Source organism: Pollicipes pollicipes, unplaced genomic scaffold, assembly GCF_011947565.3.
Source record: "Pollicipes pollicipes isolate AB1234 unplaced genomic scaffold, Ppol_2.1 Scaffold_3087;HRSCAF=3621_pilon_pilon_pilon, whole genome shotgun sequence".
Taxonomy (NCBI): Eukaryota; Metazoa; Arthropoda; class Thecostraca; order Pollicipedomorpha; family Pollicipedidae; genus Pollicipes; species Pollicipes pollicipes.
In genome coordinates, this window is record NW_023596225.1 from 7,707,902 (window position 1) to 7,727,079 (window position 19,178).

Below are 19,178 nucleotides of genomic sequence, written 5' to 3' on the forward strand. Positions count from 1 at the left end.
AAAGCGGCTCGAATCCACCCCGCCACAAGTGGGCGAATCGAGTGGCATACGTTCTGATCAACTGGGCTTTGGAAAAGGAATAAATCGTAACCAAAGGCACCAGTGCACGAAAAATAAAGATATGCGTGGAGGCACCAACGCACCCAAAAGACCGCAGCGGATCAGAGGGTGTCGCGGTTGCCCAGGCAACCGTGCAGTCAGTAACAATCACAGCGTTCCGTCCGCTACTCCGGCGCTGCGTCGGTGCTCCGCTGCCGGCGGCACTGACCTTTGACCTTCTCCTCCGAGCCCCGCACGCCCGGCTTCAGCTTCTGACTGTAGTACTGTATGCTGCGCGTGGCGTACTTGAGCACCGAGCCGCCGGTGCGACGCGCGTGCGTACACGCCTTCAGGAAAACCACCTGCCGGGTGGGGCGTGGTGAGGCGCCGGTCAGAGGGGGCGGCCCGGACGGCGTTGTGACCAGCCTCGGTGGGACTCGCTCACTCGCTCCACCGATGCTGAGTATCAGCATGCGCTATTCGTAGCTAGGTTAGAGGCCGCCAATGCACAATGGAGGCACACGACAGTGACCGGTACATTCGCGCGCGCGCACGCACGCACGCACGCACCCACACGCACGCACGCACACGCACGCACGCACGCACGCACGCGCACGCACGCACGCACGCACGCACACACACACACACACACACACACACACACACACACACACACACACACACACACACACACACACACACACACGCACACACACACACACACAATCACAGACGCGCAGGGGCAGCGACGCTCTGTGGGCACCTGCAGCTGACCAGAAAGCGTCTCACACCGCAGCAGCTGCAGCGATGCTGACCGCGTGGCCCTACCTGCTGAGGGCGGAGGCACGACCGACCGGCCTGCGCAGCACGGCTGAGGCGCGGCATCACCAACAGCAGCGGCCAGCACCGTCCATCCGCCTACCTTCTGGTCCTGGTGTTTCTGGATGAGGCTGGCAATGCGGACGGCCTTGTCGGCCATGCTGGCTGACTTGTCCATGGTGCACCAGTCCTCGTCGCGCCGGTACTCGCGCTCCAGCTCCTCCAGCACCGTGCACACCTGCCGGCCGGCCAAAGCACACACTGCCAGGCACTGGTCGACCAGGTCCGACGGTCGGCAGTCGCTGACAGAATGGGCCGCTCTGCCCTGTTGAGACAATCACACCTCCGCGGGGCGTGCGAGCACTTTTGCTTGCGACGTTCCTGTCGCAGGCAACGCAACAGTTTTTTCTGGTCGATCGACCAGACATTACGACAGCGAAGGCTTCCTTGGCACCTCGAGATCGGCGTTGATTGTGTTGGACTTGACTGTTGTTATTCTCATCAAACAACGCTAACGCACAAAACAAAATGATGAGGGGTCGCCCAGGCCAAGGACGCCTACCTCCTCGGCCGTCTTGAAGAAGCTGAGGCTGCTGGTGACCAGCTTGTGACGGTCCTCGGCGCAGGTGACCAGCTGCTGCCAGCGTTTGGTGATGTTTTCGGCGATGGTGCGGATGGCGTCCGGCTGGTAGTGATTAGTGTTGATCAGGCTCTCCGCCCGCTGCCACGCTTGCACCGCCGACGTGTGGGTCCGCTGCGAGCGGACGGGTCATCAGACGGACACAAGAGGTGAAGGAGGGGGGGGGGGGGGGGTCAGGCTTAAGGCAGCTTAAGAGGCAGGTTAGTACAACGACTGACGGGAGTTGTTATTGGGGCTTTACGACGCATCCAGCTACTGAGGCTATATGGCGTCGCCTACCTCTCACCCTGGCAGGAAGGGCGGACACCGTGGGGAATCGAACCCCGTACCTCTACTTTCCCAGACGCGCAGCGGTTAACGCAGAAGTGTTAACCACTACACTACCGGCACCCGACAAACGGAAATGGCGGCGATCACCTGGCGCGGAGCGTGAATCGCAGCAGGGGCTACGCACCGCCCAGCCGGGAAGGACTAGCCAGAAAACAAACACAAACAAACATCTCACATAATGGACGACTGGAAAGTTCAATAACACTTCAAAGAACAAGCCTATTACCACATATGGCTCGCCCTCTCCCACGTGCAGCCATCTCCGGAACCACTGCGCACCCGCAGCACATACTGCCACGTCCAAGTGGCGCATTAGGCATCACGACCGAGACACTGAGGGAGGTACATATACGGGAAAGGGGGGGGGGGGCTTACCTCGACGGCTCGCTGCAGCTGCTCGTGATCCAGCTTGAACTGTTCGGCCTCGGCCAGCGAGGCGGGTACGCTGAAACTGGCAGCCAGCATCGACTCGCCATTCCTGATCCAGGTCATCACCTGTGGCGGCACGCGTGGGCCCGGTCAGCGTGGCACGCCGCGCTCGGGCGCTGGTAAGCACGGGCCGAGCCGGCGGCGTGGCCCTGGGGACGTCGGCGCGACCACGAGGACAACGACACGGCCCCGGGGACGGCGGCGTGGCCCTGGGGACGGCGGCGCGACCACGAGGACAACGGCACGGCCCCAGGGACGGCGGCGTGGCCCTGGGGACGGCGGTGTGGCAGTGGGGACGGCGGCGCGACCACGAGGACAACGGCACGGACCCGGGGACAGCGGCGTGGCCCTGGGGATGGCGGCGTGGCCCTGGAGATGGCGGCGCGACCACGAGGACAACGGCACGGACCCGGGGACGGCGGCGTGGCCCTGGAGATGGCGGCGCGACCACGAGGACAACGGCACGGACCCGGGGACGGCGGCGTGGCCCCGGGGGATGGCGGCGCGACCACGAGGACAACGGCACGGACCCGGGGACGGCGGCACGGCCCCGGGGATGAGACTCAGCCCCGATAGATGAAGCGGCCGGATCAGACTATGCACCTGCATTGGACACGTGCTAGCTAACTGACTCAGCACGGGCGCAGACCGTGCACCCGTACTGCAAGCATGACTGGTGACGACACCCATCGTCCGGGCTGCCCGAAGTCAGCCGAGCGGCCACCCCGACGGCGGGCGGCAGCCGCAGCGGCAGGCCGCCCCACCTGGCTGGCCTCGGCCTCCAGCTGGCCCAACTGGACGCGTTGCTCTAGCCGCAGCCGGCGCCGCTCGGCCAGCAGGTCCAGCTCCGACTGCCGGTCGCTGACGTACTCCAGCAGCATCGCGCAGCGCTCTGACGCCGTGGTCGACGTGTCCGTCATGAACTGGATACTGGACTGCTCCAGCAGCTGCAGGGGTCCCGGGCAGGCCGGCGTGTCAGTCACGCGGCTCCGGCCCGGCAAGAATCACGGGCAATAACAGGATCACACCGACAAACTGAGACACAGCTACACGGCACAATTTGCTACAGACAACATTCGGAGCTTGCCTCCTGAGCGGCCCCAAAACGGCTACCTGGAAAAACATGCTAGAATCAATACGGGGACGCAATAGTCACAAACTCGACGATCCATACAGCAGGCAATAGAAATGACCCTTTAGCCCAGACTTAATCGTTCAAATCCTCCTAGCGCAGGCGAAATCCCTTGGTCGTAAGGAGCCGTTCAGTCTTGTACGTTTTATGCCGCATACACTGTCTACAAGTACGTTATATGTAGTGACAAACAGGACTCACTGCAGATCAAAAATAGGCCTATAAGGATAAGTATCCCTGTAGTGCACTGGCACTGCTGTTCGTTGATCCCCCGTTTATGAGGTCGACACGCTCGTCACGGTCAACCAATGATCACGGTATAACAACGAATTATGATAAAAACAACATACGGAAGTCAAACAATTCTACACGGTTCACGGTGCACATTTTGTACATGACGGGGAGCACGTAACACAGGCCATGGCCCACAGTCCGCCAAACAGTCCTCCTGGCTCAGCGCAAAATCTGCCAACCATGACAGTTCATGTGAGCCCGAGTTCAGCCACAGAAACGAGAAAAGCATACACCACCAATCAGTCGATACATTTGGATGGCGCTGGCGAGACAAGGTCGACTCCTGGGCGCTTACCTGGCTGGTCTGCTGGCCCTCCTGCACCAGCTCAAACATGGTGTCCAGCACCTGCTGCACCAGATCGTTGTGCTTGTTCAGCATCAGCTCGGCGGTGGCCATATCCCGCGGCAGGTCCAGACGTCGGTACTCCTCTGCCCACTGCTCCATCTGTACCGACACCTGGACACGCGCACAGCACCGTAAGCTCCGCACGCATGGCCCCTTGTCTCCATGCCCTCTGCGCGCAATGATGGTGCAGGCAGGTGGCGACTGAGGCCCTGCGAACGTCTGTTTTTTTTTTCTCTGACGGGACAGGCCATTGGAATACACATGGATCCTTTTACTGCGCAGCTGCTTGGCGCCGTCACTGCACGACTTTCTCCATTGTCTATAGACTGCAATCACACAAGGGCCATCAAACACTCGTGACAAACCATTGTGTCGCCGGCCCGGTGCGCCGCGCGCTCCCGCCCCCCGCGCACCTCCATCACGTTGCTCTCGAACATGCGCAGCCGCATGGAGAGATCAAGCCGCAGCTTGCGCGCAGCCCAGAGCTCGGCCATGTCGTCGCGCCGCTGCGTGAGGTCGGCCAGCACCGACTCAATGCCGGAGTAGGAGCCGGTCGGGTCCGTCTCGCTCGAGATGCCCTGCGCCCTGCCGGTCGAGCGCGACCGTCAGGCGAACGTCGACCGCACACGGGCCGGCGCCGTGACGACAGCCAGCGACGACAGCGCAGTGTGGCGTGCGTGCGCGCCGACCATCTGCCTGGCCGTCAGGGAAGAGGAGGCCAACAGCGCGCAGTTTATACCGACCCTGACCCAGTCCCCTGACCAGTTCAAGCAGGCGACACAAGAGGTAACGACATTCAGCGGCAGAGCACACACGCACCCGGCAGCTATCAGCTGGGACGGGGCCGTCCGACCGTGCCTGCGACCGTGACGGGCGGCGCACCCACCTGAGGTCGGCGATCAGCGCCTCGCCCTCGGCGATGGTGCTGTTGGTGGCCTTGGTGAAGGACTCGCGCCGCTGCGCCAGCTCCTCCAGCAGATGCTGGCAGCCCTGCACGTTCTCGCCCACCTCACCGCTCGAGACCGTGGTGTGTACCTCCTCGTACCAGGCGGTCAGCTGCCGACCAGGACACAGCGGCTCAGTGGCGCCGCACGCCACGCTAAACGGCCGGCTAGCGGGCGGACCAAGCCCGTCAGGTGCGACAAGGGCGCCCCACACCGCCGTCTAAACGATCTCACATTAGACTCGCAATAGCGATTCGCCGACGCGTTTCCGGGATAATGTTATCAGCGGGGAAGTGCGAGAATGAACTTGCCCGCGGCGGTTTTCAAGGACCACAAATACAGGAAACATACAGTGAGCGAGTCCCTATCGCACGCAGCAACTCCAGGAAGAAATACGTTATTCACCTTGCTTAAATTACAATTTTGCATCAATATCACAGCACATTTTACCTTCGAGTGAGAACTGAAACAACTAAAAAAAGTGGAAAAGGGGAAGGCAACCCACTTACGAGGTAAAGTGAATTACAACAAAACCTAACAAACTGAGCTGGTAACGTAGACCAGAAACCGGTAAGCCCGATCAGGGGCTCCGACACCCACCTCCTGGAAATGCGTGTAGAATGTAACAGTCAGCTCCAGCAGACGGCGCCGCTTCTCTACGCGCTCCACAAAGGCGGCAATCCGCTCATCCAGCTCGGCCGCAACGCGGTACACCTCCTCGGCGTTACACTCACCCGTCCTGTGGCACACACAGCGGCACATCACGACCACGCGGTACACCTCCTCAACGTTACACTCGCTCGTCCTGCGGCGCACACAGCGGCACATCACGACCACGCGGCACACCTCCTGGATGTTACATTCGCCCGTCCTGCGGCACACACAGCGGCACATCACGACCACACGGTACACATCCTCAACGTTACACTCGCTCGTCCTGTGACGCACACACAGCTGCACATCCCGAGCGCGCGGTTCACCTCCTCAGCAGTACACTCGCTCGTCCTGCGGCACACACAGCGGCACATCACGACCACGCGGTACACCTCCTGGATGTTACATTCGCCCGTCCTGCGGCACACACAGCGGCACATCACGACCACACGGTACACATCCTCAACGTTACACTCGCTCGTCCTGTGACGCACACACAGCTGCACATCCCGAGCGCGCGGTTCACCTCCTCAGCAGTACACTCGCTCGTCCTGCGGCACACACAGCGGCACATCACGACCACGCGGCACACCTCCTGGATGTTACATTCGCCCGTCCTGCGGCACACACAGCGGCACATCACGACCACACGGTACACATCCTCAACGTTACACTCGCTCGTCCTGTGACGCACACACAGCTGCACATCCCGAGCGCGCGGTTCACCTCCTCAGCAGTACACTCGCTCGTCCTGCGGCACACACAGCGGCACATCACGACCACGCGGTACACCTCCTGGATGTTACATTCGCCCGTCCTGCGGCACACACAGCGGCACATCACGACCACACGGTACGCATCCTCAACGTTACACTCGCTCGTCCTGTGACGCACACACAGCTGCACATCCCGAGCGCGCGGTTCACCTCCTCAGCAGTACACTCGCTCGTCCTGCGGCACACACAGCGGCACATCACGACCACGCGGCACACCTCCTGGATGTTACATTCGCCCGTCCTGCGGCACACACAGCGGCACATCACGACCACACGGTACACATCCTCAACGTTACACTCGCTCGTCCTGTGACGCACACACAGCTGCACATCCCGAGCGCGCGGTTCATCTCCTCAGCAGTACACTCGCTCGTCCTGCGGCACACACAGCGGCACATCACGACCACGCGGTACACATACTCGACGTTACACTCGCTCATCCTGTGGCACACACCCAGCGGCACATCACGACCACGCGGTACACCTCCTGGATGTTACATTCGCCCGTCCTGCGGCACACACAGTGGCACATCACGACCACACGGTACACATCCTCAACGTTACGCTCGCTCGTCCTGTGACGCACACACAGCTGCACATCCCGAGCGCGCGGTTCACCTCCTCAGCAGTACACTCGCTCGTCCTGCGGCACACACAGACGTTACACCCACCAATCCTGCGGTATGTCACGGAAACTAATACCGGTATATTCTCTCGTCGTTGGGAAAACTAAGCAATGTTGCTGGAAACCGAGCACAAACAAGTCAACTGGGACCTACCTCAACCACTTCCATGAGGTGATCAAGTCATCTTGTGAACACTTACCTGCTGCGACGAATGGCGGGAGATACGAAACCTTCGTTTGTCGCGCATCTCAGATCTTGGCTCCTGCGGAACCGGAACACTACGCCCGTCCCCCGAACGGGGCACAGCCGTGGCCGTTCTCACCCGGAACCGCTCCCTCCACAGCCGTGGCCGTTCTCACCTGCAGCCGCTGCCTCCACAGCCGTGGCCGTTCTCACCTGCAGCCGCTCCCTTCATAGCCGTGGCCTTTCTCACCTAGCCAGCTCATCAGCTGCCGTCAGCAGCTTCTCGGCATTGGTGTATGTGTTTTGCGCTACGTTGACGAAATGGTCGTGGCTGCGGCGGTAGGCGGCCGCCCGCTCCAGGTTCCGGCCCAGGCTGGTGTTTTTGCGCAGGAACATGTCACCGTGCGTGTCTAGCCAGTCCAATACCTGCGGCGAAGTTCGTCGCCCCGTTACGACGGCCACAACGTACGAATCGGGCCAAAGCACGCAAACAACAGCACAGCGCCGACGGCAAGACTGCTAGTGCCTCGCTCCGGTGCACCAGGCAAGATTCACATCATGCATACTGGGGAGGTCGACCGCAGTCGCCGCGCGGAACAGGGCAGCCGCGCTGCGGTGCCGGCTCGCGACGGCGACGGCCGCACCGTCCATGTCCGCGTGGCGCCCGGTTGGTCGGTGCGCACCTGTTTGACGTCCTCCTGGAACAGCTTGAGCGCCAGCTGCTGGTGTAGCCGGGTCTTGCGCAGCTGCCACTGCTGCTCCACGGCCCGGTGGTGGTTCAGGATCTCCCGGATCACGCTAGGGGAAGAGGACGGTGACATGTCAGATCATCGCGCTGTCGTCGGTGGATAGCGGCGTGGTAGCACAGGCCGGTGGCCCGGCCGGCTCGTGCCAGTCCATAGAATCGTGGCACCGAAACAAGCGGCAGACTTCGAAGGTCACACATGACTTGACATTACGAAGAGAAGTGATCATAAAACAGCAATCTCGCAAGCATGTTGTCGGTCGAACTGAATGATATTCAATACAGCCGACTGCAAAACAACTAACCTCCAAGAAATTAACGAGTCACACTCGCGATTACAGCGATGCCCTGGACAGCTGCCAGTAGCATTCATGAGCGCCATCGAACAAAACCCAGCCGCAATATTGCTTCCCCTCACCAATCAGTCCAATGCCATAACGCAAAAACGACAGGCACCAAATACATGGGATGATGCGTGCAAGCCCACAACATCGTCTCAGACGGCTTTGAGCCAAACATCAAACTCCTACGCATCGATTAACGCCAAACGTTATTGGAGTCTGCTTAGCCCTTGACGAATTAATACGTTACAGTGCCAGACTTTTTTCTGACGATGATCTCTGTATAAAACAGGGCACCACCGGAGCTAACTCACGAGCTGCGCAATATAACTTCTAATCGCAAAACTTGTCAGTTCCATGATTACCAGTGGACTTCCATCATTACCCAACCATCATCCGTCGCATTATATCCAGTTTTTGGTGTATCGAGCTTGGCATACATTTTCCATTAAACACGCTGGTGCATCATAGCAGACTAAATTCAACGGGGCACACGATCAGCAAGCATGGCACGCATTCGAGGAGACCACGTAGTGGCGGCATTGCTGTGTCTTACAACCCTCCCGTTCGGTGCAGACGCCACCGACAAGCCAGTAGCCAGGATGGACGCGCGCGTGCCCGTCCTTGGAGACGACACCAAAGAGAGAATCCCCAGCAAGGAAGTGTTGTTCTCCGCAGACCCCAGTCTGGGCGAGATCGTTCCGCCGGACCCCGACGCCTATCCGGGCCTCTCAGGCTACCAGCGCGAGCGGCTCCGGTGTCGCGACCGCAACGGCACCATGCATAACCTGGCCGCCAAGTACCTGATGTTCGGCGTCGAGTGCACGTATTACGAGTGCGAGTTCAACATTGACGTCAACGGCGCGTCCTGGATGCTCAGCTACGATGTCTACAAGTGCTGTTTCGAAGAGAAGTTCGCGTTCAAGGAGGGTGCCGTCATGCAGGGCAAGTGCACGAAGAAGGTGTGTGTGCGTGATGGCGAGGACAACCGCTTCACCGGCTCCGTAGCCTGGGAGGTGCGCACGACGGGCTGCATCGAGTGTGCCGTCGGCCTCGTCATCCTCGAGAAGGGAGAGACGTTCCACACGGGGGACCCCTGCCTCCACTTCAAGTGCCACAGCACGGGCGTGATGAAGCCCGTGCGCGACCCCACCTGCTGCGAAGTCAACCAAACGCTGGTGGTCGACGGGCAACTGGCCATGACACGGATCGACAACGACTGCGAGGTAGCCAAATGCAGCGGCGGTCACTTCACCAACCACACGCGCCACCAGCCGTTCATCACGTACGACGAGTATGTGTCGGGCTGCCCGGTGCACTGGACTCAGATCCAGGGCGGGTGCTACCGCAGCTACACGCGGCCGCTGGGCCTGCGCGAGGCGGCACACGCGTGCGGCGAGCTGGCGCCGGCCAGACGCAGCCGGCTCATGGTGGTCGACTTCGGCGGCATGATCGGCACGATGAGTGACGTCATGGAGCTGGGGCGATGGTACTGGTTGGTGCTGCGCACCCAGTTCAACTCGCCGCGCTTCATGTGGGATAACACCACCACGCCCGAGCGCTTCCTGGTGGGCCACCAGCACGAGCCGACTGTCAAGCGCGTCAACGTGCACAACAAGCTGGCCTTCGAGCCGGCCGCCAGCGCGCGCAACGCCTACGTCTGCCATATGGACCCCGAGCCCGGCTGCAAGCCGACCGGTTATACGGAGAAGCCGCCCACCCGTCCGGGTCCAATGTACAACGAGCTCTGAGCGAGAACGAGCACTTCACCCTGCACGCCCCGTGCAGCGCGACCCATATGCACGCACCTGCAGTACGAGAGCCCAACGTGGACAGCGAGTGGGACATGCCAAGCTCTGGTCAATCAAGAAATTCGTATTTCAGAATGGTAGACGCACAGATCAGCTCTACTGCATGGCACTTGCTGAAACGAATTTGGGCACAGCAGTTCAATCGAAAAACGAAGCTAAAATATCGGCGATGCATTTGGGAGTATAACGGGAGTTAATTTGCCATGTTTGGCGCATCCGTGAGGATTTCGACGGCGAGGAGGCATTGTGAAAGAAATTAAATAAATACTATACCGAAAGGATCATCAACCTGATAATCCATGCAATCCATTGTCTTCAGCGCTCATCACCACGCAGCCAGTTTCCCAACACTGCGCTAATATACTGCACTTCCACATGGCTCGGTCGAAAGATGCTTCTTTAAACAAATCATTCATAATAATAATACATCATAGTGTTTCTACACCGACCACACACACCCTGAAAGCACTGCCATGCACTGATGTATGCCTATTGCTCGTACTTTGTAAATAAGGTCGTGCTTGGAGGATCCCAGCATTCACTTTGTTGAATCGTCTCACAACGTGGCTTCAAAATTCGTCCGTTTTTCTACCTTAATGCGAGTTTAATATCATTAGAAATTTTCACGAATATTCGCAAAAATTGCAGTTGCAATTGCAAATGACGAGATTTAAGCATGATTTTCCCAAACTAAGACCAAGAAGAGGGTACAGTGAGTGATAACTTTGTCATGCACATGACAAACCGAAAGGAAAACCCGTAGCTCTCTGAAGCACTGACAGAACTACACACACCATACGGCGCGCATCGAACAGCTCTTCCCACTTTGATCACGTCTTCGGGCCGGCTTTTGACTTTTTACATGGCCTCCCCAGCTACAATACTTCCGCGTTCTTACCAAAATACACAGCTCGAAAGTCTAATATTGACGATATAACCAATGTTTGCTTCGTAACGTAGTTCGGACAGTATCTTCCGGTATATTGAAGGTTGATAGCAGTCAGCAAAAAAGCGCTGAGCTCATAATGCTGAAAAACCAGGAGCTCACGGTATTTTCAGCTTACATCCAGTAGACTGCTTCCACTAACTACAAAGACCGGAAAATGAGGATTACGCCATCTGCAAACGTCTCTTTTCTCTATCGCCGGCTTAAGCACCCAATAGAATATTCAACAACAGAAATGAACTTCCTCGGATTTTTTCGTCTTGTGATCCAATACAGACTAGGGTTATATTCGCAGTGCATCAAACATATATCTCGTTCTTCGTAAATTCAAGCCGAATAGTTGTCGGACTTTTCATTGTGCGACACGTTTTCTGTTTACATCTTCGTAACTATCACACAATAACTGCGCATGCGGACACCGATAATGTCATGCTTCATTCCACCCAATTATAAATGGTATACGCCGAACACCCTGCTCCCTTCCTCAACAAACCCACGTAATATTTCTCTGGACACCTGGACACGCAAATCTTCATGAAAACAACATCGCTAGCGAGTAGGCAAACGAAGTCTTGTGTTACCGGGACGTATTCATCTTCCCTGTCTCGTTTTCGATATTCCTGCAGTCGTCAATGTGCATTTCCGTTTGTTTCCCCAATCTAATTGTGATCGACGCATTCATCGCCACCTTCATCCAATGAAAACCATACATCATTACGGCCGACAATTCGTCAATATGACCGCCTCAAGGGAGTACTGCTTACCAGACTTCGCATCGGTCACACCAAAATCCCCCACTGCCTCCCCCAGTGCACTCCTCCGCTATGTCATCGGTGCGACATCCCATTTACAATAAATTACGTCCTCCTCGTGTGCCCGGTATATCAACGATCGACAAGACCACAACCCATCAATTACACCAGCGCTAACCGGCTTCCACTCAATCCCCACTCTTTTCTCGGTGACGCGCACTCTGAGTTGCTTGTTCTCCCCTTCGAACTTTTACACAGAACATGAGTAGACAATTTCATTTAAATGACGTATATGTTCCCGCATACTTCGACAAAAACTGCAAGTCTTTTCCCCATTGGCCAGGAGTCCGTTTTTTTAGTTAGCATTTTCCGGGACTAAATCACATCAAACAGTACTACAAGGTCGTGCCGGGCAGCGGAGCCCGGGACTGATCTCCCGTTGCTGCGATAGAGCGGCCCGGCATCCATCCATCGCACAAGTCGCCGACAAGCCAGCTGAGCCAAGGCCACCACTGACACGGACACCACACGCAGGACTCGCGGCACCCGAGGGGTCTGGCGGAGGGGCCGGTGAGGAGGCTCACTTGTCGTTCAAACGTACTGAATGCATGTTGCTTCGTGGCGCAATATATATATATATAGTCGGAGAGAAGAGAGAGAGAAGAGGAGGTGAGAGAGAGAGAGAGATCTATATATATATCTCTCTCTCTCTCTCTCCTCTCCTCTCTCTCTCTCTCTCCTCCCCTCCTCTCCCTCTCTCTCCTCTCTCCTCTCTCTCCCTCTCTCTCCCTCTCCCTCTCTCCCTCCCTCTCCCCTCCCACTCCCTCTCTCCCTCTCCCTCTCCCTCTCCCTCTCCCTCTCTCCCTCTCTCCTCCCTCTCTCCCCTCTCTCCTCTCCCTCTCCCTCTCCCTCTCCCTCTCCCTCCCTCTCTCCCTCTCCTCTCCCTCCCTCTCCCTCTCCCTCTCCCTCTCCCTCTCTCCCTCTCCCTCTCCCTCTCCTCTCCTCCCCTCTCCTCTCTCCCTCTCCCCTCTCCCTCTCTTCTCTCCTCTCTCCTCTCGCTCTCGTCCTCCCATCTCTCTCTCTCCTCTCTCTCTCTCCTCTCTCTCTCTCTCTCTCTCTTTCGCTGTCTCTCTCTGCTGCCACGGCTCGCTTTACTTGCTACTATCTTGCTGGAAAAGAATAAGCCATATCAATGCAACCTAAGTTCAAAATACCCTCTCCCTTGCCTTGTACCGGACCGCACAGCCGGTTCAACCTAACCCTTGCCTGACCTTAAGCTGGAAGTAGTTGTCGCCCCCCCCCCCCCTCGAAAGAGACTCCAGGGAAAAAGAGGCCTCGCATTGGCCACCAAAAGAAAGGCTTGCAGGGACATCCCACGCGTACGGCAAAGGCTCTACGTGACGTTACGGAAAATCTTTCCCACATGGGGAGAAACTTTTTCCGTTGCTTAGATGAAGAGAGACAGAAATGACACAACAGGTTCATTTGAAATGAGTCATTGTGGGCGCTCAGACCGACGACGGGTGGAGCAAAGTTATATTATGCGTTACAAACAGCATAATTTGCAGTTACCATTATGAAGCGCATGCGCAGTACGTGAGGACGCGATCGACCGTGTCTAACATGCGCAAGAGTCACGAGAGTAATAAAGATATGGACATAGAACGTCTCACGCTGCGCACACAACCGGCAAAGATTTTATGTGACGACACGCAGAACAAAACATGCTTTGTGCGCTACGAATGCACCCTAGAATTGGCTAGGACTGACCCCGACAGTTCATGATGTCCATGTGTCACCCCGTGTCACCAACACCAGCCCGGCGTCGTTCTACAATGAGTTGGTGGCCAGGTGTATCATTCTCCCCGCTCCACTCTGCCATGTCGGGCGTGTCGTGTCGTGTCGTGTCGTGTCGTGTCGTGTCGTGTCGTGTCGTGTCGTGTCGTGTCGCGTCGTGTCGTGCCGTGCCGTACCATGCCATGCCATGCCATGCCATGTCATGCCGTGCCGTGCCGTGTTGTGTCATGCGCCGTGCCGTGCTGTGCCGTGCCGTGTCGTGCCGTGCCGTGTTGTGCCGTGCCGTGTTGTGCCGTGTCGTGTCGTGTTGTGTTGTGTTGTGTTGTGTTGTGTTGTGTTGTGTTGTGTCGTGCCGTGCCGTGCCGCGCCGTGTGGTAGCTGACTGACCGGAGCACGTGGGAGGCGCCGCCCGAGTAGTCAGCGGCCGGGGTACCGGCTGGCACGCCGCCGCCGCTGTTGGTGCGCAGGTGCGAGCACAGCTGCACCATGTGGTCCAGCTGGTACAGCAGTTTCTTGCTCGTGCTGTGCACCTGAAGTGGGCAGCCTGAGGCGTCAGCACACTACTCCGACACACACGTGCTCAGTGAAGTGTGGTGCCCCCCAGCATGACGTCAGCACACTACACCGACATATACGTGCTCCGTGGCGTGCAATACCCCCGCTCATCTCCAGCATTCACGGGCAAAACGCGGCAAAACGATATTACGAAGTTAAATTAGTAGACACCTGAGAGTGAACTGATAAACACCATCTGTTCGCTGCAATCTATTCAAAAGCGGGTGCGGCATGAGAAGCGAACTCAGTTCAAGTTGAACAGCTCAATCGCAGTGACACATACAAGCGTAAACCGATAGCGATCAGACTTCGGGGATTCACGGACCGCCGCTGGCCAGCCGGTGCAGTATGAGACGAGCAGCCCCACGCATCTCAGAAAGATAGTTCGTCTGATCGATTTTGCTCGAGGATCATGCGCGGCGTGGCATCTACCTCTCCAGATATTTTATCTTTCATTTTAAGCATTCACGGCACTCAAATGGAACTTTTCAGATATTCGAAACAAGGTCGGACAAACGCCCTAATGCAAACGTGGGCTTTCTTCATTCATTGATGGACCTGCGATCATAGCCGCGGGAAGGAGAAGAATGTCGTTCTGGTTGAAGACCGTCCATGCACCGCGAAGCAACGCAACTGCTGGTATAGTTGCGTGAAGTGGGATGAGGGTGCTCTCGTATCCCAAATAAATAATCTCAGCGTCTATTTTGTCCGAGACGAACTGTCTGTGCCGCGTGTTCGCTCGGCCTAGACGACTCATGCCCACGTACTGGTAGACCGAAGGCATTAATTTCGCTTCGGTTAGCAAGGATAAAGGACCCACATCGGCATCTGCAGCAGTGGTGAGCGGACTGTGCGCTGGCGAGAACTGGTACAAGGAATGCAATCCATGCATGGGGATGTGGTTTGGCGTGGGGCGATGCATAGCAACTGGAAACACGATTTTTGTAACTCTTCGGGCGACCGCAGCATTCCTCCAGACGCCGTGCTGTGACTCGACGTGCCCTGGCGTCTGATCTGAGGGTGCCTCTGGACGGGCCGAGTTGGCTCACCTCTGTGTAGCCCTGGCAGAGGGTCTCGTAGAGTGCTAGATGACGGTGGATGGCGGCTTCCACCTGGTCGACAGCCGCCGGTATGTCCAGGTCCTGGCAGTTCTGCAGCCAGCCGGGCACCTTCTCCACGTACTGGAACGGGGCGCCCGCCGCAGGGGTCCCGGTCAGACCAGGACAACAGGTGCCGTCAGGACAACAGCCATGGCAGCCGACGCTGGCCAGGCGCACGGACAAACAACATCATGACGGCTATCAAGTGAGAGCAGCGGCAGGCCATTCAATGGGGCCATTGTATACAACTCTGGCGTTGCAGAGGTTCGCGACATTGAGCTTGCATGATTAATTCACTGGCCACAATTTTGGAAGCTGCCGAGGAAAAGAAATGTGGTGGAAAAGGTGAATAACGAAATAATGCAGACCCACAAAATGTGTGTCATGTGAAGACTAAGTGCCAGTGAACAGAACAACCGGCTTGCTGGATATTACGGATAAACGCAAATGTGTGTTCACTTCTTCAAATGAGTAATGATCAAAGGTGGAAGCGGACGCCCCCCGCAGCGCGCATCAGCACAAGGCGCAGGTGTCAGGGGATGATGGACAACTGGAAGATGGGCCAAAAGGGACGTGAACATCCATGTTCCATGCTGAAATAATGAATCATTTTAAGACCCAAGGATGCGGTAGTAATTATGGTGTAGGTAAAACTGGGAAGACAACAAGAGGTGGGACAGGGGGAAGACAGGATATCGGCCACACTTCACAGTTAGCAATGGTCGTCCATCAAACTGCATATAGAACAACGAAAAGCGAGTTGGCTGGACATCAACACCCGCAGCTACGCTATCTCTAGAATGACAAGGAGCGACCCCATTCCGTCACCACCACGCAGCAGCCACGCCACCTGACAGTCACGATGTCCGCGGGCTGGCTGGAGGCGCGTCCCACCTGTTCGGCCTTCTGGTGAAAGACTACGGCGAGGGTCAGCACAGTGGTGCGCTCGTCTAGCCCGGCCGCCAGGTCCTTCCAGCTACGCTCCATGCGAGACGCCACCTGCCGGCCAGCCGGAGCAGGCGTCAGGCGGGGAGCTCGGGACGGAGTGTCGCGGGTCCGGCGGGACACGCCCCACACCACCCCTGCCCACATACGGACCAAACGGGAAGACACGCGAGAGCGAGCAGGCATCACACCACAGCATAACGGAACACGCACACAACATGCGCTGGTGAGGGCTGAACATAGACAAGACCAAGGCAATCTAGCAAACGGAGATGACAAAAATAAATCAAAACTACCCCTTCACACACACGCACGCACGCGCGCACACGAGCACGCATGCACGCACACGAGCACGCACACCAGATGGTACCTGGTCACAGGCCCGCACACGGGCAAGCGTGTGCCTGTGTCCCAACCTACATTGAGACCTCCTGCTGGGAAAGCTGCTCGGACAAGGGCGGGCAGTATGAGCCACGAGCTGGCCGCTGACGATAGGACATCCCCGTCCTCTCCGGTCCTGAGTACTCACCTGCTGGATGTGCTGCGACGCGTAGTGGCCCGAATCGATCAGCTTGGTCGCCTCCGTCAGAATCCGGTTCAGGTTGACGTAGACGTTCTGTAAAGCGACCCGCAACCAACGCCGTGTCATTGCCGCGAACTGTGTCGTATCGACGCAAATCAGACACGTCAGTCGCATTCAGATTCACGTCAACGCATCACCGTCCTCCGCCCGCCAAACGCCCCCCCCCCCCCCCCCCCTTCGTGTCGCACGCTAGCGCCGCTCAGCCGACCCTGGACGTCCGTCATCCACCCGCTCCTGAGCGACGCCGGGGTGTCGCCGCCGGTGGCCGACGGCGAGGGACTGGCGCCGAGACAGTACCGGCCGCGGGGTCCTCACCATGGACGAGAGCGCCGAGTGCGAGTGGTGCTCCTGCAGCTGCTTGCTCTCACGGTAGGAGCGGCCCACGTCCACGTAGCTGTGCAGAAATTGCTCCCTCTTCTGGCGCACCGTCTGCAGGATCTAAAGCACGACATTCGGCAAGTGGTGCGGCCGCCGTGCGCCATCGCACACGGCGTCACGTGACCGGCCGAAATGGAGGCAATCTTGTATTCTTGCAGTAGCTATTAAAACAAGGATTTCGTGGGCACGTGGGCAAATCGTTGCAAGACTTGCAAACCCTAGAACGGGCTACACACACTAGTGCAGCCCGTGCTAAGGTTATATTAAGAGATGCTGAGATCATACTGAGGCTTCAGCGCGTGGCATCTACGTTGTGGACATTCTCGTGCGAGATCCTTGGGGATCGTTCTCGAAACATACAAATAAGGTCACCAGCCAAACTTCTGGTTGCCTAATGCCACGATGAACAACGACCACCAGCAGTCCTCGCCCACGGATAAGGGATAGGCTATTTTACATACAACTTAGCTTGGGCCGCTGTAAGAAAAGGAGAACATTCTGGTAATTAAATCATAACAGCAACTAGGTGGACTTCCTTCGCTTTATAATGATATCAATTGCATGTGCGGGGAGCATTAAACATATAGATTACACAGCACTGTTGGCCTAGTCCCCGTATAATGACCAGGGAAAAAATAAATAGATGCATATGATACTTCGGCAGCATGCCCGTATCTAATACCATTCGTTTCGATAAAGGTGTGTAGCCGAAATATCAATACATCCATTTCTCCTTTCTCTTGGGTTTCTACGGGGAACAAGGAAAATAGCACTGTCTCTTCCTTCGTCATAAATAAGTCGTGGATATCTCATGCCTTGACAGTACCATGCAGAATTACCACGTGCCCTCATGACCCTTACCTCCTCCACCTCTTTCTCAAATATTTTCAGCTGCAGGCCTTGATCCAGCTCATTCTTCTTGTACTGCCACAGCTGTTGTAGGTGACGTTGTGTAATCTGCATAGTTTCCAAGGTATGCAAAATCTGTCGAATACACGTGGCGATACATTAACAGTGCTTATTCACGCGTTTACTAACAGCGCAGGCGCACGAGCAATTACAGCAAATGGCCGTGTTCAGGGTGCCTTGCATAGCCCCGCGTTTGCAGCGCAGACATTTTTTGGCCGCCATGTCGCTACAAACACATACATAATCGTCCGCTGCAGGGGCTAATGGACCACCAGACGGGTGAGTCATCTCATAACAGGGAGAGCAGCCGCCAGCCTCCTTCCGAGAGACCAGTCACGCTCCGCTGGCGGCGTCCAGGGTCCGGCCGAGCGGCCGTCCCACGCACGCCCGGCCCAACCGCACCGGAGTCCCTCCCCCACCCAGGTGCGGGTGCAGTCAGCTTCACTGTGCCAAACCCGACCGTTGTGGCTCCACCTGGCTGGCGGGTACCGTCGGTTTCACGCCAGCCAGTGCAGACCTGGCCAGCTGGCCGGCACCGCAGGACGTCGGGCCACACCGGTACAGGCCGGAGCCTGTGTCGGCTGCCGCCACACCGTCCCGACCCAGCCCTCGGAGCCGTCGGCATCACCGCTGCTAGACACCTCACACTCGACACGCGCCTCGACCGACTTCAATAAGCGCACACGTACTTGCTGCACCACGCCACTCGACAAAACTGCCCACAACTCGGAGCAGAACGAATCTGGCTTCAAGAGTGCATCAACCAGCAAGGAAAAAACACTCGTGCCGGCGGCTGTCTTACTCAGCGCAGCCTGCAGTACAGCCGCCAGCCCCGCCCGGCCAACTTTAACGCCCAATGACCCGGCGCGCAATTACGCCCAATGCATTGTCTACATTTAAGTCATCGTCCCAGGCCAAAATACCGACCTGCAGTGATACCAAAGGCTCAATGTAACGGCCAATAGCGATGTCCCACCGTATCGTCGAACGCCGGCCTGCAGCAGCACCAACAGCCCGGCGCGTTCGGTCCGCGGGGGGGGGGGGAGGGGGCGTCTACAACGCGCGACAACCTTAGCTGACGGACAAGCGGCACGCATCCCGCGC

At 57.4% G+C, this 19,178-nt stretch overlaps 1 protein-coding gene across 1 annotated transcript in view; it reads right to left on the bottom strand.

Annotated features, from left to right (window-relative positions):
* Nucleotides 1–19,178, bottom strand: part of trio (trio Rho guanine nucleotide exchange factor) — a 147,734-nt gene that overhangs the window by 90,003 nt on the left and 38,553 nt on the right. The window contains exons 7-23 of the mRNA XM_037211990.1: nucleotides 18,027–18,149; nucleotides 17,103–17,225; nucleotides 16,734–16,820; nucleotides 16,154–16,258; nucleotides 15,209–15,340; nucleotides 13,992–14,134; nucleotides 7,896–8,010; nucleotides 7,463–7,638; nucleotides 5,574–5,712; nucleotides 4,916–5,085; nucleotides 4,443–4,614; nucleotides 3,979–4,140; nucleotides 3,022–3,204; nucleotides 2,204–2,323; nucleotides 1,421–1,612; nucleotides 962–1,096; nucleotides 269–401 (exon numbers count right to left, since the gene is read on the bottom strand). Of these exons, the coding sequence (XP_037067885.1) occupies nucleotides 269–401; nucleotides 962–1,096; nucleotides 1,421–1,612; nucleotides 2,204–2,323; nucleotides 3,022–3,204; nucleotides 3,979–4,140; nucleotides 4,443–4,614; nucleotides 4,916–5,085; nucleotides 5,574–5,712; nucleotides 7,463–7,638; nucleotides 7,896–8,010; nucleotides 13,992–14,134; nucleotides 15,209–15,340; nucleotides 16,154–16,258; nucleotides 16,734–16,820; nucleotides 17,103–17,225; nucleotides 18,027–18,149 (2,410 nt within the window). The remainder of the gene's footprint in view (nucleotides 1–268; nucleotides 402–961; nucleotides 1,097–1,420; nucleotides 1,613–2,203; nucleotides 2,324–3,021; nucleotides 3,205–3,978; nucleotides 4,141–4,442; nucleotides 4,615–4,915; nucleotides 5,086–5,573; nucleotides 5,713–7,462; nucleotides 7,639–7,895; nucleotides 8,011–13,991; nucleotides 14,135–15,208; nucleotides 15,341–16,153; nucleotides 16,259–16,733; nucleotides 16,821–17,102; nucleotides 17,226–18,026; nucleotides 18,150–19,178) is intronic.